Raw genomic sequence first — 23,558 nt, 5'->3', positions numbered from 1 at the left:
GGATTGTGTCAACTCCCCCTGCCAGTTGATAAGGTACTTAGAATAAAATTTGAATCCTATTTATACCAAATTGCCTTAATTTCCACATTTTTATAACAGCTGAGAAACCACGTATTTTCTTCTCTTTCTTTTTTAAGTTTACTATTGCTTCCTTAAAATTATTAATATAGTTTCCCTTTCTTTGACCACCACTCCCTCTCTAATTTTCTCCATGTTCTCAATAACCCCTCAAACACCAGGCAGATGTTTGCATTTCATTTTGATTTCAAATAATTTACCCATTTAAAAAAATCCTTGTTGCTTAATAAGAATTCAGCGTTGCTACTTGGCACCATTGTGTAATTAGTGACATTTAATTTCCCTACTTCAAGTTGCAAAGTGAAATGGTACACGTGGATTTTTCACTGTAGGGGAAAAAAAAAGTTACCCTGAGATCTAGTGAGACAAAAATCTTGGTAGGGATTTTTTTCCCCCTTTTTTGCTATATGTGTGAAACCACTATTTTCCTTGAGCAACTCACTTTCTCCTTTCCTGACATTCTTGACTCAATTTAACTACAGGGAAGAAAAGAAGGAGCCAAAAGAATCTGAAGTATTTGAAATGTAAGTTTGAGAGGAGGGAAACATGAAGTTGAATGATGGAGGCCTTCACCCAAACACCCTGCTCTTGAACATTGCATCTTCCTCTGCCCAGTTCAGTAATGGTTTCTGTTCTCTCATGTTCTCTCATGGTTATTCTGAACATAGGTTCATTGTAGCTTCAGTAACACAGACAACAACATTTTGAATTTATTTGAGGGCTATTTAAGTATGATCTCCCCAATCTGTGAAAGCAGTGACCTCAATGGGGAATTTTCCCTAAGGGCATCAGCCAGTGAATGACATAGTTAGGTGGGCTATAACTATATTTTGCATGAGATTTGCATATAATTTGCAGTCAGCTCTCAGGCAATTTTCAAGTCTGAATGCTGTTATCATGCCCCTTCAGGTTGTTCTCTCTTTCTTTTTTTCTTTTCCTTCTCACACCCACCTTATAGGAGCTCTTATAGGACAAGTTAAAAGTAGGAGGGGAGGTAGGGGAAGAGTGTGTATGGAGTGGGAGGTACAGCGTGTGTGAAGCGGCATGTAGTGGAGAGAGCAGGATTTGGATCAGAAGACTTGACAACTCTTCCTGTGTGACTTGGGGCAAACCACCACTCAGAATCTTCATTTTTACATCTATTAAAGGAGAGGTTTAGACTTAGATGATCTCAAATGTTCAATTATCTTATGATCTTCTCAGGGACTAATGGCCTCCAGACATAGCTTGCATAAGACTATCAAAGCATGTCTTTTAGAAAGAAGTCCCATGTCCTTCTTCAATCTCCCTTCCCTCTTTTAATGGCCTTGGATGGGAGGGAAACATTACCAATGCCTTCCAGCTAGTAAGAATGGCTCTACTTTGGTTTTAATCAGAACAATTTTGTCCAACTATACTCAGGTCTCTATTTTAGGTGTGCTAGAATTCAGATAAGGGCAGCTAGGTGTCACAGTGGATAGAGCACTGGGTCTGGAGTCAGGAAGACCCGAGTTCAGATCTGGCCTCAGACACTTACTAACTGTGTCACCCTGGGCAAGTCACTTACCCTGTTTGCCTTAGTTTTCTAATCTGTAAAATGAGCTGGAGAAGGAAATGGCAAACCACTCCAAGATCTTTGCCAAAGAAACCTCAAATGGGGTCATGGAGAGTTGGACATGACTGAAACAACTGAATAACAACAAACAACAAGAATTCAGATATCATGATCTTTCTTCAGGGGAATTTCTCAAAGGAATCCACAATTTTATTGTATTTTATGCCCTTCATTTTTTCATAGGATTATGGGTTTAGAACTAGAATGGACCTCAGAGGTCAACTAGTCCAACATCATCATTTTAGAGATGAGGAGATTGGAGCCCAGAAATGTTAAGTGACTAGACATGGTTTGGAAATGTTAGAGCCTGGATTTGAACCACGTCCCCTGACTCCAAATTCACGGCTTTTTCTACTGTACTACACTGACTTTCCCAGATCCTTTCTTATATGTCTTTAGCATCAGGAAATAATGCACAGTCAGAGTTGGAACTCCAAATAATAGCTCCAAACTGCACTCTGTGTACATCTGAAATGCCATGGTGGTACAAGAGCCAACGTTGAGATCCTAGCATAAATTCTCACTCTCTTGTAAAAGTCAGCCAATTGACAAGCATTCTTCCTTTATTCTCTAGCAGTGTGCCTTAACTTTGGGTCTCTCTGGCTTCTCCTTATCAACAATAGATTCAATACAAATACACAACAAATGTTTTTCTTACTTTTTCTTTTTAAAGCTATTTTCTTTTAAAATTTTAAACATAATCATCTATAAATAAAAGCATTTCCATATATATAGCAAGTCACCAAAAGAGGATTTTATATGAAACTGAATCTCCATTTCATATTGCTTGTTAGCTTTCCTCACTTTTCAAGAGTGATAAAATATCCTTTTATGTATCTTAGTTTGAGTGTTTTTCCATACCAATCTATTACTATTCAATTTTTTTTTTTTTACTCTCTTAAAACCCTGATCATGCTTCCTTTTATTCTTGGCCAATGACTTATTTTCCTACTGAAACATCAAGACCATCAGATAGGAATTCCCTTTCCATGTCCAAATGGCTTTTTCTCTTCTAAAACTTACCCAAGGGAAGAATTGCCCCTTTATTGTCTTTCTATTCCCTTTTTGTATGCCCTTGATTCCTCTTTCTTCCTCTCCCTAAGCCTGAATTCCTCACATTTTCTGTCTCAAATCTTCAGTATCTTTATTCTCCTAGCTCCCTGATTTCATTGACTTCTCCTGTTTAAGGCTAAAATTCTAGCTATTCTGTCTAAAATATCTAATGAGTGGTCGCCAATAAATTATAAGCTTTAGCAAGAGTTAGACTTTTAAGCATTTATTAAGGAGAATAAGAATTTGGTAAAGAGAGAGAGAAAGGCCTACATTCATCTATCTATTAAAGGGAGAGCACGTTTCTAGCTCTACTCTCCACCAGAGTCCCCAGGAAAGAGCAAGTCAGAGCGCCTGGCTCCCCCTTCTTCCTCCCACAAGCAAACATCACTTCCTGACACCAAAGAAAAGATGCATGGTCTTGCCCTCAAAGAGCTTCACCTCATGGGCGGAGCTCTTCTACAGTAAGTCTCCAGCAGGTGGCGTCATTCCAGTCGTTACACTCCAATGGCTCCTCTTCCTTCTTGTGCTCCTAAATATGGGTGTTCTTCAAGGTTCATACTTCACACCTCATCTTTTCTTTTCTGTCTTCTTTCCCTTGGAGATTTTGATTTCAGATACTACATCTCTTCCTATGGGATTTTCAGTTCTTGGTAGGGGCTCTAGAAGAAAAGTAGATGGACTTCTCTGTTTTTATGAGAGGAAAATATCTCCCCAAATCTAGATATTCATTCTCAGTCTCAAGCTACATCCCTGCATTTCTTATCCCCCTTTGAACATTCTATATTGATGTCCCACTGTTAGCTCAAACTCAACAGCTAAAACTGAACTCATTATCTTCCCCTTCAAAACCATTCTCCTCCCCCCACCCCCAATCCTTCTCTATTTTTGTTCATGGCACCACCTATCTAACAAGATTTCTGCGAAAAAGTATGTTTAAAGCCTAAAGTATTACATAAACTTAGTATTATTATTCTCCCAGTACCCCGAGATTAAAACCTGGATGTCAACTCTGAATCTTCCTTTGCCTAACCACTTCCTCCACATCAAATGAGGTATAAACAATTGAATATTCCTCGGTCTCTTATTAGGAAAACATATCTTTACTTGTCTGAGTGTTCTTGTCTCTAGCTCTATATATTGCAAGAGAGAAGGGGATTCCAAAAATGGAAACTATTAGCTTTTCTTCCCAGCTTCCTCTCAGGATTTCACAGGCCTTTTGTCTCTTCCATTCATTGTCTTTATGTACCAGCTTGAGGAGTCCCACACTCGGCTCTTGTTTTCTCTTCTGAGACCCAGACCAAGGGTTCTGTTAATTGTTCCTCTCGTAAAGTTCTTCCAATGTCTTCACACATTTCTTGTTCCCTCTCCAGTGTTCTGTCATTAAAAAGGATGCTGGGCAGCTAGGTGGCGAAGTGGATAAAGCACCGACCCTGGATTCAGGAGTACCTGAGTTCAAATCCAGCCTTAGACACTTACTAGCTGTGTGACCCTGGGCAAGTCACTTAACCCCCATTGCCCTGCTAAAATTAAAAAAATAAAATAAAAAAATAAAAAAGGATGCTATAGGTTTTCTTTTATCTAGCTATGTATAGTGGAATGAGCGCTGGCCTTAGAGTCAGAGGATCTAAGTTCAAATCTTTCCTTTGTCATGTACTACTTATGGGACATTAATAAAGTCCTTTAAACTCTAAGTAAGGTAAGGGGGTTGGATTATATTGACTTCAGATTTTCCTTTCAGCTCTAGCTGTACAATCCTCTCCCACAAATCACTCTGCCTCCAGACCCCCATAGATCCCAAAGCAGTCCATGCTTCTCAGACTTTTAATTCAATATGTTTCTATTCTGGAGTTCAGGGGTGGGGGAAGTATCCCCTGAATTTTTTTTTTTAAGTGAGGCAATTGGGGTTAAGTGAGTTGCCCAGGGTCACACAGCTAGTAAGTATTAAGTGTCTGAGGCCGAATTTGAACTCAGGTACTCCTGAATCCAGGGCCAGTGCTCTATCCACTGCGCCACCTAGCTGCCCCCTCCCCTGAATTTTATTTAATGTTTTTTTTTTTAAGTGAGGCAATTGGGGTTAAGTGACTTGCCCAAGGTCACACAGCTAGTAAGTGTTAAGTGTCTGAGGCCAGATTTGAACTCAGGTACTCCTGACTCCAGGGCTGGTGCTCTATCCACTGCGCCACCTAGCCGCACCTCTCCCCTGAATTTTAAATAAATTTTTTATTAATAGATTTTGCATCATCTAAATTTCCTAATATATCCTTTTCTATTTCCTTTCCCAGAGAGCCATCTCTTATAACAAAGATTTTTAAAATTCAGCAAAACTAATTAATACATCAAGAATCAGACATTATAAGCAAAGTTCTATATCCATAATAATTCACTTCTTCATTTGGGACCAAACCTGGTCATTAAATTTTATAGCTTTAGTTTCTTTTGTTTTGTTATTGTTATTTCTTTCCCCATCTTTATAGTCTTTTTATGCATTATTTTCCTGGTTCTACTTCACTTTGTATTAGTTCATGTAAGTCTTCCTGGATTTCTCTGTATTTTTCATTTCTTTTAGTGCAATGCTATTTGTTTACATATATACTACCAATTGATGGATATCTACTTTGTTTCCAGTTCTTTGCTACTATAGAAACATGCTCCTATAAAATATTTTGGAATATATGGGACCTTTCTTTTTTCATTAACCATTTTGAGGTATCTGCTTAATAGTGTAATCTCAGGCTCAAGCATTATGGCCATTTTTTTTTTAAGTGAGACAATTGGGGTTAAGTGACTTGCCCAGGGTCACACAGCTAGTAAGTGTTAAGTGTCTAAGGCCGGATTTGAACCCAGGTACTCCTGACTCCAGGGTCGGTGCACTGCGCCACCTAGCTGCCCCACAGTATGGCCATTTTAATCGTTTTTTTTTTTCACATAATTCAAAATTGTTTTTCAGAGTTGTTGGACCAATTCACAGCTCCAGCAATAATGCATCAATGCTCTTTCTACAACTCTTTCAACACTGAAATTCCGATTATGATCCAAGTGGGTCTAATCCTACTTGCTTGGGAATGGTGTGGGTGGGCCTTAGTGATATGTCTTCAAGAGCATTAAAGTGTAACAGATCTTCACACTTTGGTCTGTAACATTGTTAAAATGACTGGGGAATCTTACCACTGACACCCTGTTTCAGTGTTGTGGTGTATAACATGCTTTTTGTAGCATGTAATCCTATCAACTTTTAAAGAAAACTTATGTCTTGGGTCTATGGTGCCTCATTCGGGTTTTAAATTTCCATCATTGCCCTTCACTTTTGGAAGTTCACAAAATTCATTCATTGTCACCATTATTTTACATAAGATCATAGATCTAGAACTAGAAGGGACATCAGAGACCATCTAGCCCAACTCCCTCATTTTACACAGGAAGAAACTGAGGCCCAGAGGGTTTAAGCAAATTGCCTGAGGTTACATAGTTAGCATCAAAGACAGAATTTGAATCCATGTCCTCATATGCTGTGGTCTTTCAGATGCCTTACTTTCTTGTTCCCTGGTAATAGCACACCTACCATGAATTAAATCAAGGGGCAATTTTCTCTGATGTCCTACAGGGGAACATAGGAATAGTAAGGTCAGGGTTATGTTAAGAGATTAAAAACAGTTCACAGCTTGAAAAGTTCTGGTGATTTTAAGCTAGGTTCTCAATACTAGCTAGATACCTATTAGCTCCTTCCTCCTTGATTTTCCTTCTCTTGGTCTGCAAGTTTATATTAACTCACTTAGAGTTCTATCTCATGGAATTGACTGGTTAGCGTGCCATTTATAGCTCTAGGGAGTCTGTTCCATCAGCCTGTAATACAGCATATGGGAATTTGGGACCATGATAGGACCTTTTTTCCTATGGGTCCTTCAGTTTAATCATATCTGGATCAATTACTCATTAACCCATTGGCCAAAACTTGGCCAAGCTTCTCCTTAACCATCACATGGTGATGATCTAAGGACATTTTTTTTTCAATCTGATACCTCTTTCACTTTATCTGGAGACCTCTATGCTCTGGCTCCCTTTATCCCATCTCTATCTTTTGCCTGGTCTGCTGTTTCTGCCCTTGATGGAAAAATAGTAACTTCTATGTGGATCTTGGACCTTATAGCCTGAGCCTGTGTGCTGATACTGTCCATTTTATACATCTGTGACCTAATGCTTCTTCCAAACTCTTTCTTTGCTTCTGAACTTGAACTCTCAGATAAGTCTAGCCCCAACTGCTGATTGAACCAAACTGACATTTTCACCTAAGAGCCAGTGGAGAATGGACAACCTTCTGTAGTCTTCAGCTAAAGAGCCACCATTTCCCTTTCCCTCCCCCAGGGAGGCTTTTAAAATTATTATGACCATTACATATCATTACATGGATATATCAAAATAACATTCTGTCCTGCCCTCACCTCTTTCCCTCAGCCTTTAGGAATTGATTCAGAGTCATTTTGCAAGTTACTAAGTTTTTTATTTTTCCATCACAATTTCTCTTTAATCAATTTTTTTTCTATTCTCTCACTTCACAGCTGGACTATTGCAGGTGCCTTCTAGCTTACCTTTTTGTCTTTTAACTTTTTAAAAATAGTATTTCATTTTGCCCATATCCATAATTTTAAAGTAACACTTTTATGTCCTCACTTGGTTGCTCAAAGACCTTTAATGCCTCCCCATTATCCACACGATAAAAAAAAAAATCTTCCCTTCTCCTCCTAGTATTTGAGGTCCTCTACTATGCCTTCAATCTACCTTTTTCAGGTTTATTTTCTACTTCTTTCCTTAACTGAACCATCTGTTTCACCCACATTCTTCTGTTCACTGGTCCTTGAATCTCTTGTGCTTTTTTACAACGTACTTGTGAAATCTTATTCTTTTTTTTTTTTGATGAGGCAATTGGGGTTAAGTGACTTGCCCAGGGTCACACAGCTAGTAATTGTTAAGTGTCTGAGGTCAGATTTGAACTCAGGTCCTCCTGAATCCAGGGCTGGTGCTCTATCCACTATGCCACCTAGCTGCCCCGTGAAATCTTATTCTTGATTGGGAAATTGGATGCTGGGCTAGAGGTAGGAATCTTAGAATGGTTCAACAGACTTAAGTTTGGGCCATACTTCAGAGGAGGCTTCTCTGAAGCAAGTTTGAAATCCTTTTCTTCCTAGAAACATCAGTATCATCTGTGATCCTGGCAGGTACTGCTTCCATTCCTTCCTTATTGTGATGCACATTTGTGTCCAATTATTTGATATACTTTCTCAACAATATTTTTGGTTTCACTAGTGAAAGAAAGTCCTAATATGGAAACTAACTCCACCAATTTAACTCTGCTATTCTCCTGTAATTGATTGTAATTCTAGAAAATTGGCCAGGAGCACCAAGAGGTTATGTGAGGGCTAATGATCACACAGTGAGTATGTGTCAGAAACAGGACTTTAGCCTGGGTCTTTCTGACTTCCTGACCCTTAGAATCCATGTGGAGAGTTTGCCTCACTGTCTCTCTATCCACCAATTTTTTTTCTGAAACAGATGATTAATTATTATATATTATATATAATTACATATAAAGTAATTATTAATTAGAAAATTGTGAGGCATTACCTTTACCAATGAGCATTGGCATCTGCCCTGCAATTCAGTCATAGAGAATTGTTTGGGGGCACACTCTAATTACTGCTTAAAAGTTGGCAAGGGATAGTGGATTGTCCATCATTGAAGGTGTTTAGCCAGAGATTGGTCAATCACTTATGTAAGTTTTAGAAGGTATTTAGGCACCACTTTGGATTAGATAACTTCTGACAGGCTTTCTAATGCCAGCATTCTATACCTTCCTGAATTTTAATTCAAATTCTGGATCATACATAAGAAACACTGAATAAATTTATACCATTACTGGATGTAGGCATTTAAAATATGACTTTGTTTAAATCAATTTACTACTAATAAATATGCTTCATGATTTTTATGGTTATGCTGTCTACATCTATTTATATAGCATTTATATTGTTGGTCCTTACAAAAGCAGTAGTTTGACCCATATTTTGCTTCTGATTACTTTTCCAAATCTGTATTAATCTCCAAAAAACATTTAGAAATTTGAATCTATTAGAGATTTTCCTTTTATTAATCCCCTTTTCTCCCTGAACTTATCCCAGGGTAAACGTTTTCTTCTGGATCATCTGGATTGGGGGAAAGTAACAGCAGTAGTAATAATAACAGTAATGCAAAAATAAATATCTGAGCAACTAGCTAACAGTCAGAAATCTTTTACTTTAATAGTTTTATCAAGGCTTGTGCTCATTTGGAAGTAAAGAGCTCTTTTTTATTTTATTATTTTTTTTTTTTTAGTGAGGCAATTGAGGTTAAGTGACTTGCCCAGGGTCACACAGCTAGTAAGTGTTGAGTGTCTGAGGCTGGATTTGAACTCAGGTACTCCTGACTCCAGGGCCGGTGCTCTACCCACTGCGCCACCTAGCTGCCCCAAGAGCTCTTTCTTAATAACCTTGCTTGACTTCCATAATAAAACCCCACAGAGATGGCCATATTTGTATATATGTTTATAGGTATACCTTCTCCCAGCTCATGTGGTTTCCTATATTTAGTACTCTGAAATTCTGTCTTAGGGGCAGTAGAACCTAGAGGGAAAAAATGTCAATTGGGAAACAATACAAGGTAAGTGGGGTGAGCCCAGTTTGATGAGGTAGGTAGAAGCGCAGAGCCTTTTAGGTTTCTGTTGTTAGGCAGAGATGACTCTAGAGGTTCAATGTCGAGGTTCTTTCCCAGGGATCTGGGATCTACAAGCTCTGCCAGAAATGTTACTTTTTGCGGGGATCATAGGTGAAAAAAAAGGGCCCCATTACTATATCTAAAGCAGTTCAGCAAACAGGATTTTTTTTTTTTTTAACTGGGAAACCAAAGGTTAATGCCTGGAGTGGGAAATTTGGCCAGGCCCAGCATGTGTGTGCATGTTTGTGTGTGTGAGGCTATCCTTAATGCTTTTGAAGTATATACTCTCCCAATGCTAATTTGGGGATATTGTTACATTTGGGATTATAACTGTCTTCTTTTTTTTCCTTCTACCTCCCCTCCTATCTCTCTTTTCTTTTTTCCTCTGTCTCTTCCTCAAGGCCTTTCGCATCTCATGATGAGCGAACAAGGTAGGTCCTTTATGGTCATATTGTCCTCTCTCTGCCTAGCATCAGATCCTTTCACTACCACTTCCACCTCCTTTGGCTGGGCATAGTACACAATGCTGCTGCTGGCTCTGCCTGTACTGCCGGATGCTAGGCTAGGCAGCCTGGCTACCCTGAGGTGGGGGCATCTACTCGAAACATTATGTTATGGTTCCTCAACATTCTGGATTACTCCCCTCTCCCCCCATCCATTCCCTTTGCTTTCCCATGCACCACTACCATTTGTCATACCAAAGGCTGTGTCCCTGCAGTGCTGGGGACTATGCCTCTGAGGAAGAAGCATGAAATGAAGCATGACAGTGGTGATAATGGGGGTGAATGAAGCTAATTTTAGAGCAAGAAAACTGGTAACTTCCTTCCCTCCTTTTCTCCCCCCCCTCCCCTGCTGGGGGAGGGGTGGGGGACATTGGCCTTTTCAAAACCCCTATCCCTTTGTCTTCTCCCTATCTTTCATTGTCCAGAATAATCACTTTGAGATTCTTTCTGATAAAATGCAGCCCTTGTGGTTTTAGTTTTACATTAAAAAAAATCACATATACATATATATGTATATGTACGTGTATGTGTATAAGAGCAACACTCTTGCAAGAACATACTAATGCCCTCATGGCATGATTCTGACTCATTATAAACCCAGAAGAAAACTGCATATAAAGGTCTTTAAATTTGGCATCTGCAATCTAAAATATTCAAATATGCATGGAATAAAATGTGCAGGAAATTCAACTCAGCTAAGCACAGGGTGGGCTGTGAATGGGCCTTTAAAAAAATAAAAAAAATTTTCCACATTATCAGTCTAAATCAAGGTTCAACAACTGAGCTTATTTTAAAATTATCCTGTTTCACACACACACACACACACACACACACACACACACACACACACACACACACACACCCTCCTACTCAGTTGCTGGTACTATTTTTCCTGGATCCTGTGATGATTGAAGGATGAATCCACCAACTTTATCCTGGCACAGGGGCATTAGAGATGAGTTCCTCTCTTTAACCTCAACCTTCTACCCTTTTGAAAACATAAGGAACCAAATATTCACATATACATTTCTTTTGCCTGAGAGTGAAAAAAGCAGAAGGGCCATATTCGATTCCCTCATATTGCCAGAAATGTTCCTATGGCCTCCTGTGGCAACTTTGATTCTTAAAACCAAAGGCAGCACAGGAGGGCCAGTCTTCCTCCTGTGGCCCCATTACATCGGATATATCAGGTATTTCTGAAATAGTTAAAGGAGTAGGACCAGACCAACGGACCAGAGGGCTGAGATAAAAAAAGCTGGGGATATTGGCATATGTCCCAAAGGTTAGTGAGAAAGTGGATCAAGGGGAAATGATCCTAATATAGAATTCTAAATCCAGATTTGGACTCGTTCATCCAACAGAGCCCAATAAGGGCCTTTGATTTTCAGATGTTTCATGGACAAGGTATCAATATTACAGGATAATATTGAAAGAATGAAGACACAAGAGTGGATTGAAATCCAGGCTAATAGATACCAACAAAAGATGGTACCTCCATTAGTATTGCAGGTGAATAAGGGCAGCAAACAGTTACAAATGGAAATGGTGAAATGGTTCTGTTCAGGGGTGAATTTGAAGTTGACTCGTGGTCCAAGTGATTTGGAGGTGGTGGAAATGGATCCACCTAAGGTTGAGATGAAGAAATTTTTAGAATTAGAAGGCAAGTTGTGCCACAGAAAGCAAGCCCTGGAAGGAGATCTGATTGACTACTGCTCCTGTCCTTCCAGCCTTACTAGGCTTTTTTTTTTCCTTGCAGTGATTTCGCAAGGAGACCTATTATTAACTTGGTTTTCTCCATGGAACAAGCTCCAGGTAGATGAGACGGTTGAGATGAAGACCTTATTTCATCTTGATTTGGGTTATTTAACATTCGCTGGTCCCAACCTCCTTCTTGGAGAATGCATAGGGAGGATCCAATACTCCTGCATCAGAAAGTCGAATCCCCACATTAGTAGGTGTGCTACTTGTACAAACTGAAATGAATACTTCTGGGGCTTTTCAGCATAGTATTTGGCATACTCCTGGGACTCCAGCTTAAAGTACAGGAATAAGCAAAGATCTAGTAGGCCTACCTGAGATGAGCCAAACATCCAGTAACAGAAATGCTTGTCTAGGGCTACATTTGGATAATGTAAATGCTAAGGCTGAATTGTGAAACAGCGATTCTTTTGCAAAGAAGAGAATGCAGAGTTCTTCTGGGTGGACAGTATTAGGAAACCCTTAGTTTATTAGTTGCTGTTGAATCAGCTTTAACATTTGTTTTGCTATTACTTTCCCTCCCCAAGCAGAGTTAATCACTTTCTACCCAGTTGCCAATTCCTGCTTATCTGACAAATCTAAAAGCTATGGGCCTTTCAGTTGCTCTTGTCCTTCAGCTCTCTTCCTCCATTCAACCTAAAAGAAAATGGTCTATATCTTATACTCATTGAATCAACAACATTTTTGTTTTGATTGTCCATGAAAATAGATGAGCATACTTATATATGTTTTATGTATGTCCATTAGTATGTGCATATACAAATTAAGTAAACATGGCTCATATTCATGTCTATGTAATATTGGAGAAATCATTTCCCCAATGACTTTCCCCTTACTTTTCTAACCAGTGTTCTGTGTTTGCATTTGGCTTGGCTAAATGTGTATGATTCTGTAGTACCTTTGCATGCATAGTTTGTCATCTTAGGCATGGTCTGGAGAAGATGCAAAAAAAGGGAAGAGCTTAAACTGAACAGTGAGTGGGACCAAATTTTCAGGTCACACCATCATTTTAAGGTTTTCCTTTTGTGTTTGTGCTGTGTTCCCAGGATGTGTTGTAGTGTTATTGCCATTACAATTGTTTGTGTGTGTGTGTCTATGTATTACATTTCTTTGTCACTGTGTGCTGTGTCCTGATGTTTTGTTATCCTTGCTCTCCCTGCTCTCCTCTCTCTTGCCGCCTCCATGGTGGACGCCTTTGTTACCTCTACTTAATCGGACCTTCCACTTCATTTCTGTAGGTAGAAGTAAAGGTAGAGATCACTTTATTTTTATTATTATAACTATTGATCTGCTTTTTTCAATTATTCATGTGTCCAGGGGGAATTGTTCATTCTGATGAATGTAAACCTGACCCGAACTTAAGGCTTTTAACAACAACTAAAAAAACAAATAATAAAAAGACCAATCCTGTTGTCTGCCTTTAATGTGCCTTGGATTTATATAGATGGGGATGTCCCAGAAGTCAGCTTGTCTTCCATTACAACTTGATAGTGTTTCGCCCACTTTGTCTTACCTATTCCTAGGAAGGAAGTGGGTCATGCAGGTAATGAACACATTGTGGCTTCAGATGCTAGAGGAGGGGAAGTGTATTTTATGTGCAAAGGGGAGTTCTTTAGTGGCTGAGGTTGTAACAGGCTAACCAAAATATAGAAAGGATTGGGGTGGGAGATGGAGATATTAATTGATGTTGCATTGCTTGAATTTGCATGGGGATTGCTGAACTTTGGGATGATATGCTGTGTGTGCATGTGAGTGTGTGTGTGTGTGTGTGTGTGTGTGTGTGAGAGAGAGAGAGAGAGAGAGAGAGAGAGAGAGGGAGGGAGAGGATCCAGTAGATCATTTGTTGGGCAGGGACGGGATGAGAAGGGGGGATGGGAAGAATGGGCTGGCTAATCATCTTTATTCTGATTTGAAGAGAATATCATGGCATCCATTTTTTGTCTCCCTTTGTTTCTGTTTTACTTTTGCTGTTCTCCTAACCAAGTCTATTTTGTTGTTTTGTTGTCCCAATCAAGTCTGGAAGTGAGAATGTGAAGGCTGTGGAAGTCAGGGGTAGGAGGGGGGAGGCATCAAAGGGAAATGGCATTGCTTTGTGAAATATAGCCAAAGGAAGGAATAATGAAAGGCCTTGAACTTGGCAAGTCTTTCTTTTCTAGTCAGTGATGGAGAATGAGAGAAGCTAGATGAGTTTGTTCTGGTGCTATGGCATGCCTTTCAGTAGCTAAGACCTTTTGGGTAGTTCATGTGGAGCCATCCATTCTTAATCAAAGCTATCAAAGAGTCAAAGCATGGAGGACTTGGCATGGTGTTCAAATTGTAAGAGGAGAGAAAGGAGAGGGAGTGGTTAATTAATAAAATAAAAATATGTATCTGAATCCAGTTCCTCCCTCTTAATGAATGGCTCTCCCTGCTTCATCTCAGTGAGCACATTCTCCAGGCTTCTTCACAGGTAGGCAACCTCTGTTGAAGAGTTAAGCTAAAAAGAGTGAAATTCTGGTTTGAACAGATGGGGGAAGAGAAGGGTTAAAAGAATGATTAAATAAGTTTTGGTTGGTGACTTTTTTGTAAGGTCACTGACTGACCAGCTCTCATTTAAGTATTGCATTTTTTTTAATGTGACAACTAAAGATTCCTAGATCCTTAGGTTGGTCAAATAAAGAATCTTATTGATTGACCCAGAAGAGATCAAATCTATATTACTTCTCTCCCTTACAGGTTGAATATACTGGTTATTGTTGACAAAACATTCCCAGGAGGTTTCATTTTTGAAGGATGTTTTGTATAACCTATGCCTGCAGTGCTGTCTTGGGATCTTCTTATGGGGGTCAGGGTGGGTAGGGAAAAAGAGAGGGATATTTACTTATATTGAATTGGACTAGCCCTAAGTAGGTTGGCTTTTATATAAATAGCTGCCCCCTTTTCCCTTGAGGTTCTATTTTGTTTTCAATCACGAAAGCTAGAACCCCTAGCTGCCTAGACTGGCTGATTGTCTTCTGTTCAAGATAAGGCCCTTGTGAATGAACTTTGGCTAGATAAAATTTCTGAATATCTTTGACTTAGGTTGGAAGTGACAAATCCATTCCAGAGTGGCACTTTAACCACACTTTAAAAAGCGTTTGTGTTAACATATCACCTCAACTGAAATGACTTGTTTGAAAACCAAGGTTCCAGTTCCTGTCATTCATATGTCCATTTTGAATGGGTGCTATGAAATTACTTTCTGACAAACTCTAAGGTTGAATGTTTAGAAGGATGATCAAAACTCACTGATTTCATTTCCATGCTGCCCAAATTTAAAGTCAAGATCCAGGAAATTAATTTTTTTCTCATCAAATTTGAATTGAAACAAAACTTGGTCGGTCAACAATATTATTGATTGTCTAATTGAGAAGAAGCATTACCAGTGCTCAAGGAAGGGCATGACTCCCATCATGATGATTGTGGGGCATTATTTCTGTAAGGGGGTGGCATTGATCTGAGAATACCCCTTCTGGCTGTGCGCTTTCTGTGGCTCCTCACTCTGCACTGGCCTAGATGTGCTGTTATATTGTTGTCATAATAAAGGCACAACTTGGCAATACATAATTCATACAAGATCTTTTCTTTCATCATTGTATCTTCCTAAGTACTGAGGGGACTTGAGAGAGGGAATGACCACCCCAGTTTAGAAACATGGGAGAAACCAAATAGATGAATATTTCTACAGTTTCCTGGCTCACGTGGCTCTATCTATCTATCTATCTATCTATCTATCTATCTATCTATCTATCTATCTATCTATCTATCTATCTATCTAATCTATCTAATCTATCTATCATCTATCTATTTTGCAGGGCAATGAGGGTTAAGTGAATTGCCCAGGGTCACAGAGCTAGTAAGTGTCAAATGTCTGAGGCCGGATTTGAACTCAGGTCCTCCATCAGGGCCGGTGCTTTACCATTGTGCCATCTAGCTGCCCCTCCTTTGCTTTACTTTCAACTCACCTTCTTCTCCCTATGGCCCTTTTTGGGCTGGGAGGGTTCCTCTTTTTCTCTTTGTGGAGGAACTGAGTCCTATAGGATTATGGAATGGATCAGATAGTATCATTACTTATATCTCCTCTTCCCAGATGTTTATTTCCCTCACACATTTAACCTTCACCTTTGGCCTTTCTGTTGTTATTGTTGGTGAAATTGTTGTACAATTGCAAAAGTCCCAAATGGTCTAAGATTAAGAGGTGGACAACTAGGAAGAATCTGTAGAATTTTTCCCCTGGAGGCTTGTGGACGAGAAAGAGATTCAAGTGTTTCTAATTTCATTAGATTTTAAAGCCAAATGGCATAGCAGTGGTTCTGCAGAGGAAAGGTTATGTATTTTAGCCTAAAAAAGATGAATGGGATGTTTAGGGGAGAGATAGGAAAACAGTACTCAAGAACTCTTGGGACTGCAATATTAAAAATGCACTTGCAAGCTTTCCAATAAATGACAGCAAAGAAGAAATCATCAGTAACTAGCCCTATTTGACATGAATGAATTTTTTGCTACCTTCTCTGTAATGTTTGCCCTTTTTTATTTGCTTGTTTGTGGGGTTTTTTTTGGTACGTTATTGTGATTTGGCCTGGTTCCTTAAAGTTCCCCCTCATTTTATTAGTGTTTGGAGATGTCCATTAGGGGTTAGAATTTGAGTTTTAGGTTGTAGCCTGATGCTGAGTTTAGACTGTCAGATCTTGAGGAAGTAGGCTAAATAGAATCTCTTCCTTCCTTCCTTCCTTCCTTCCTTCCTTCCTTCCTTCCTTCCTTCCTTCCTTCCTTCCTTCCTTCCTTCCTTCCTTCCTTCCTTCCTTCCTTCCTTCCTTCCTTCCTTCCTTCCTTCCTTCCTTCCTTCCTTCCTTCCTTCCTTCCTTCCCACCCTCCCTCCTTCCTTCCCCCCCCCCATCTTTCTCCAGTAGCCTGCTGTCTCTTCCCTCCCTGGGCAGGGGGTGGGGGGGTTCCCAACATATAATTATTGGATTTAGTGCAGAAATGGCATTGACTTTAGCCCTATTGAAGCTCAGAACCCTTGAAATCTAGATCCCTACCAGCCTCATCCTCCTTGTAGCAGCAAGGATTATAGGCATGTGCCACTTTGACTAGATAGGACAACTTTTCCAACTCATTCTATTGTGGTGATATTAGTGATAGCAGTTTCCTGCTTGTATGCCTTGATGTTTCTCTGCCATAACAGCACTGAGGACATTATAGATTCATGCTCTCCAATCTGGCATGTTGGCCACTAGATAGGCCACAGGAATTTAGCTTCTGCCATCAATCTTATTGCCCCATAGCAGCCAATTTATAAGGCACACAGAGTATTGCCCCTAAGAGAGTATATTCACCTGTAATTTGGAGACCATTCTCAAAACTTTTGTTCTTAGGTAAAAAAGAGATTTAGTACTTCAAAGCCTAAGCTAATCTATACTGGTTGAATTAGAAATGTAAACTGGAATTGCCTGAGTTTTAACAACAGTCCTTGTGGTTTACATTTCCCTGGTAATAAAATTAAACAAAAACTAAATGAGTGATTTGAAAGGTTAAGTTGTCCCATGCTTCCTTTCTGATGTCACTGTTAGGACTTGAGCACTCTGAAAATAAATAGTGAATGGATAGCCAAGGGTTTATGCAAATTCTTAAATGAAATGCCAGTGACTAATTATGAAAATAAGCTCATTTGTGCTCTATAAATATCTAATTATAATAAAATAGGAACAACATTATATTTCCATCTCCTGCCTCATCTGCTTCTCACCCACCATTGATTTGTCCTCGACGTCAAAAATCACTTTTTTTTTTTTTGTAAGTGGCATGTTTTCCCTGGTTTTTGTTTTTCTAATGTTTTGAAGGTTGGGGGAGGGGGAGAGTTTTATTTTAAAAGTAAAAACAAATCGCCCAATTTGAGTAGTTCTGTGATTTTGTATCCTTCAAAATGGTGTTTTTAAAAAATGAAAAGTTTTTTTTTCTTTCTAGTTTGGAAATATTCATTGGACACTAAGGACACTTTTAGGTTGTTTCTCAGAACAGTTTTAATAATGTAAACTACCACTGTGGCTTTATGAGTGTAATCTAATCTTCTATTGGGATCATTTAATTAGCTGCTAATTGGCAGTATATGAAAGACCAAACACTTCTGAAATTTTAAAGCAATAAGTCATCATCATCATCAATTTGTATTTATTGATTACTCACAGGTTTCTTGGCAACAAACAATATGCTACAAACCAGTGTTTCTTCTTTGAGCTAAATGAGGGTTTAGCTTAAACAATTCCTTGCTTCACCAGCTGAATTATCAAAGGTGGAGGGAGTGGGGAGTGGGGAGTGGGGAGGGGAGAAATACAGGTTATGTCATTTGCATGTATGTGTCCATGTATACATCTATTTGAACCAGACATTGACAGTGTTTATAGCTGGAAGATAACTTGTCTTACTTAAATACCTTTTTATTTCTGACAATTATTGTTTTTATTTTTAGAGAGCCAGAAATGGTAGTTCTATTGGGAAAATATTAAATATAAGACAGAACAAAGGGGATTACTTCACACGTGTAGGCATGAAAAAATTGAAATTTCTCTTTTAATTTTCTATATAGATAACTTGTCTGAGCAGGTAATCTTAACTATATAGAGTGAAATACATTCAGCCCATCTTCACTCAAACTGAGTATTTTCTCACATATAGCTTCAGTTTCTAGGTGTCCTGAAAATGACAAAAGTAAATTTCACATACAGGATGATATTTCCGTGATTTTAGCATTCTCTCTATTTTTAGGCACTGTGAATCCAATGTTTGCAATTGAAAAGTGACTTCCTCTATAACAACAACTCTAAAATTAAAAATCTCAAATTATTTCATAGGCTGGATTGATCAGAACTCAATCTCAGCTTAAAGCCATGTTTCCATAAGGAGACTGTATATGGGGGGTGTCAAGGCTTAGGAGGTGGTGGTAGTTAGGACTTTGATAGAAATTAATTAACTGAACTTCAGATTTTCTGAATCTGTAAAAGAAAAAAAAAACCCTCTTCTTTATAAGACAACTGTCACGATGCTTACTACCCCTCCCCAAACTCTGTGCATCATGTTTCTGTCCATTTGTTTTTGAGACTCTTCCCTCCTCTGAAAATTGTAGCTTTCTATGTAATAACCAGCTGACTCCAGATTGCTTTAATTTTCATTAAGAAGGATTATCCTTGTGAGAGTTGGAGGCATTGTGGTTTACACTGTGTGTAAATAGAGGCAGAAATATTGTCCTCTTGTGTGGTATTGTTTTGTGCTCTTTTTGATGAGGCTCAGGTTTCATCCTGCACAAAGAGAATATCTAATTGATATCATTGAAAGTTGTTTTTCCCCCCCAAGGCATTTAGTGGTGAGTGGAGCTACCGAGGTAGAGAAACAGACTGTATGCTTTGTAAAAAGCCAGACTAATAGCACTTTTGATGGACGTCTGATTTTAAAAGTGCTGTATCTTTCATTAAAATTTACATGTAAAGTAAGGGCAAATACAATGACATGAAAGCTAATTCAACTTGCACATTTTGACATAATAACAATCACAAGAAACTGGAGATCCCAGATGGCTGCTTGGCCTTTGCCATCCTTTTAATAAGCTACTAACTGCTAATTATTTCACTCTTTTGGGCAAGTTAATTTACTGTTGACTCTTAAAGAGATACTGCTCTTTTTTCCCCTCTTGCCTTCTCCTCCCCCCAACCCCCCCCCCCACACACACCCCAGAACCTTTTCAATCAGAGCTTTGAGAAAAACCTCAGCGGAGGCTGGAGGCTTTCCAGTAGACAGTAAGAATGATGTAAAGCAGTAGCGTGGAAAATGCTGCTTTAAATACATTTTCCTGCAGAATTCCTCAATGCCGGGTGTGTGTATGTTGTTCAGTTTGGCTTGGACGTGACTACATTTTCACATTTGGAAGAGCAATCGATCAAGAGGCTAATACAGGGTGAAGATCTGAATTTTGGAGCCTATTTAAGAGGGGAAGAACAGCTGCCTTTTAAATGGTCTCTAATTTTGACAGTTAATGCTGTTTTGTGAATGTGTGATTTTCTGTGATAACGTTGGGGAGGGATGATGGTGGGTAATAGCTTATTTCCTAGGCTTTATGATAATGCAGCCTAGTGATGAGAATGTGGTACTAAAATAGAACCATGGTCCATGAGTCCCTTGAATACATCAAGCCTGGGGAAATATGGCTTTTTCCTGCCTTGAGAAACCTTTTGGTTTTCCAGGAGAGTGATGTTACCTTTTACTACAGACATGGGATTATCAAAGATGAGCGATGTGTGTGTCAGCTGGCTGGGCTGCATAGGAGTGAGTGTTCTGGAAAGAGCCTTGTTTGCAACACTCTCTCTGACAATCAAAATATTTACTTAAAGATAAGCTAATGAATAGGGCATACAAATGGATGCTGAACCATTATTGAATTGACAGTCTTCTCCTTAGCTAGCAGCTTTTCAAAAAGAAAACCTAAATCTCAGGTACTTTCTTTTGTTTATATAAAATGCCCTTTCACCATCTCCCAAATAAAAGAGAACTGAAATTAAGGAAAAAAAACCAACCTCATAAATGTACCAAGCTATCTTGTCACAGGCACTTTTTTTCCTTTCTTCTTCTATGATATTGAAATAAAGCTTGGTCTATTGTTTTGAACCTTGGATTCTTCCCCCCTCCCCTCTTAATGTTTACAAATTATTTTAAATGTATGTGTTTGAGGTGTCTTTTTTTTCAACCATGTGTTAATGAATCTTCTGAAGACTAACATTTGATCACTTTAGTTGCCTGATGCTGCTAATCTGACCCTAAAATATTGTAATTGAAAATTATTTTGTACAGTGGCCTGAAGAGTTATAGAATGAAAACCCAAGGATTTTGTAGCCATTAAAAACAATTAAAAAATTTTAAAACATAAAATATAACAATTTTAAAAATAAAAATGCATCTTTAAGCTTTAAAGTGCCCCCAGAGAAATCCAGAATCATAGGATTTGGATGAAGCATATGAACTGATTTCATTAAAGATTCCCTTAACTGTATTTTCTATTTTGATAAGGAAATCATTTATTGCTCTCCCCCCACCCCACCCCTTTTGGATGGGCTAGCATCAAAAGGGAAATTACTGTTTCTTGGTTGAAGTAAAATGTGTGTAACACAGATGTTAAAACAACTGCAGTTTTAAAAACACTAGAGTCTTATTAAACACTTCCAGTTTGCAGTACCCAAGTGCTTAAATGGATATCCATGTAGCGTGTGTGTAAACAATGCTTCTGATAATGGCTTGCTTAACTCCAAGAAGAGCTGATCACAGCATAAAATGGGGGAAATTTCAGGGAACTCTTCAGGCTTATTTGCTTTGAAAAGTGAACAGGTTAAAAATTTTCATGGTGGTTTCTAGATTGTGTGACTGTTCAGGTGTCAGGTGTCTGGACTATTCTTGGCTCATTCAATAAGATTGATGCCTAGATGATGAGTGACTGTTTTACAAACCCAGACTCCATGGTAAAGATCAGCTTCTTGGTTTGGGTAGAGGATATGTGAGAATTTTGTAGATTTCTGTTTAAGGGTCGCTTAATCCATATTTTGGTGGACATCTAGGGAACATTATATTCTATGAATGTAGTAGTAAATTCTATGAAGTGCTGTCCTTTATATATAAAGTTAACAATAATAATTCAGAATTACATTGTGACACAAGGTTTGATTTCCAGTAGCATTTCTTTCTTTCTTTTCTTTTCTTTTTTTTTTTGTGAGGCATTTGGGATTAAGTGACTTGCCCAGGGTCACACAGCTAGTAAGTATCAATAGTCTGAGGTCACATTGGAACTCAGGTCCTCCTGACTCCAGGGCTGGTGCTCTATCCACTGCACCACTTAGCTACTCCATTAGCATTTCTTTTTAAATAATAGCCTCCATTTCTTTAGTGTTCTAATGTTTTTGTTTGTTTTTGTGGTACAATAAGGGTTAAGTGACTTGCCCAGGGCCACACAGCTAGTGAGTGTCAAGTGTCTAAGGCTGATTTGAACTCAGGTCCTCCTAAATCCAGGGCCAGTGCTTTATCCACTTCACCACCTAGATGCCCCATAAGTTTTGATTTCCACAAGCTTATAAGGCAGTTATTATACATTTTATACCCATTTTTAAAAAGGGCACCAGATTTGGCAATCAAGTGATCATTTATATCCTTGGATATAGCAGTTTTAGTTGAGTGATAAAGTTGCAAGAAAGATTTCAAGGTGAGGAAATGGAGGTAAGATGTATAGACAGAACTGAATATGCAAAAATGAAAACAAAGTTTTGCTCTCATTACAGCCAAATATCATAATGCAAAGTATAATAATAAAAATATGAGGTGGTGACACCTGTCTCACTTATGGTAAAAGTTTGTAGTGAATATCAAATGAATATCAAATAGATTTATAGTGCTTTGAAAACTATAGAGTTATATAAATGCAAGGGATTATTAAGGCCTCACTGAGGTGCTAATTTATGATGTTAAAATTCAGCACCAATATAGTTATCCAAAACAATCCCCAAGAACTAATGATGAAACATACTATCCACCTCCAGAGAAAGAACTGTATTGATTGAACAGAAGCTGAAGCATGCTATTTTTCACTTTCTTTCATTTTTTCTTTTGTTTTCTTATGCAAAATGACCAATATGGTAATGTTTTACATAATTGCACATGTATAACCTATATCTGCTTACTGCCTCAGGGAGGGGGAGGGGAAGGAGTGAGGGATAGAATTTGGAATTCAAAAGTTTAAACAAAAATGTTTATAAAAATAAAAAAATCAGCACCATGGATAGCTTACTCTAATGAATACAATTCAACTTGTCCTAGGTAATTTCTGTGTGTCCTTGTGTAAGTTGCAGAATCACAGGTAGATCTATGATACAGGCTGAAAGCCAATCACTTTCAGCAATGTTATGTGAAAAGAAGCAAAACTCAAATTTTGGAAAGCACTTTACTTTCTTTTGTTGTTGTTGTTGTTGTTGTTTGTTTGTTTACCTGTTTAGTATTTTATTTCCCCCAATTACATGCAAAACCAATTTTAACATCTACTTTAAAAACTTTGAGTTCCAAATACTCTTCCTCTACTCCTTTGAGAAAACAAGCAATTCAATATAAATTACACATCTATAGTCATGTAAAATCTTTCCATATTAGTCATGTTGAAGCACTTTACTTCCTCTGAGCTCTAATACTCTTTTTGTTGGTCTGGGTTAGATACCATAATTCTTTCATAGGGTGATTTCCTTTTTCAGTTCCTAAATATATGCAAACTACCTTTAAAAGTATTTGGTTAAGGGGCAGCTAGGTGGCTCAGTGGGTAAAGCACCGGCCCTGGATTCAGGAGTACCTGAGTTCAAATCTGACCTCAGACACTTGACACTTGCTAGCTGTATGACCCTGGGCAAGTCACTTAACCTCCATTGCCCCGCCAAAAAAAAGTACTTGGTTAAATTTGCCTTGAAGAAAACATTGATTTGTTTCACCAAACCTTAGACTCAGAGCATGTCATAAGAGGAAGAGACTTTAGAAAACCCATATTCCAGTTACCATATTTTAAAGATGAGGATGGTTAGGCTCAGAGAAATGAAGAGATTTCAATGATTGACAGTTCAAAAACATATTAAAAAGTTTCCCTCCTTGAACCTCTTTTTGCCTTTTGCCCTTGGCAGTTATCTATCTTGCCTAATTGAAATTTTTACTCTTCTTAAGATAATATAGCTAGTTAGTGGAAGAATAGGCTTTAGAATTAAATTTAACTAACAAGTATTAGGTACCTGTCATTTATTGGCCAGCATGAT

The 23,558-nt window shown here is 38.5% G+C and overlaps 1 protein-coding gene across 1 annotated transcript in view; it reads left to right on the top strand.

Annotated features, from left to right (window-relative positions):
- Positions 1–23,558, top strand: part of LOC122737952 (neurexin-3-like) — a 1,091,749-nt gene that overhangs the window by 168,329 nt on the left and 899,862 nt on the right. Inside the window, 2 exon segments of the mRNA XM_043979962.1 lie at positions 9,868–9,897; positions 12,966–12,977. Of these exon segments, the coding sequence (XP_043835897.1) occupies positions 9,868–9,897; positions 12,966–12,977 (42 nt within the window).

The sequence above is a fragment of the Dromiciops gliroides genome, chromosome 2 (genome assembly GCF_019393635.1).
Source record: "Dromiciops gliroides isolate mDroGli1 chromosome 2, mDroGli1.pri, whole genome shotgun sequence".
Taxonomy (NCBI): Eukaryota; Metazoa; Chordata; class Mammalia; order Microbiotheria; family Microbiotheriidae; genus Dromiciops; species Dromiciops gliroides.
This window is presented reverse-complemented; position numbering and strand designations above follow the sequence as displayed.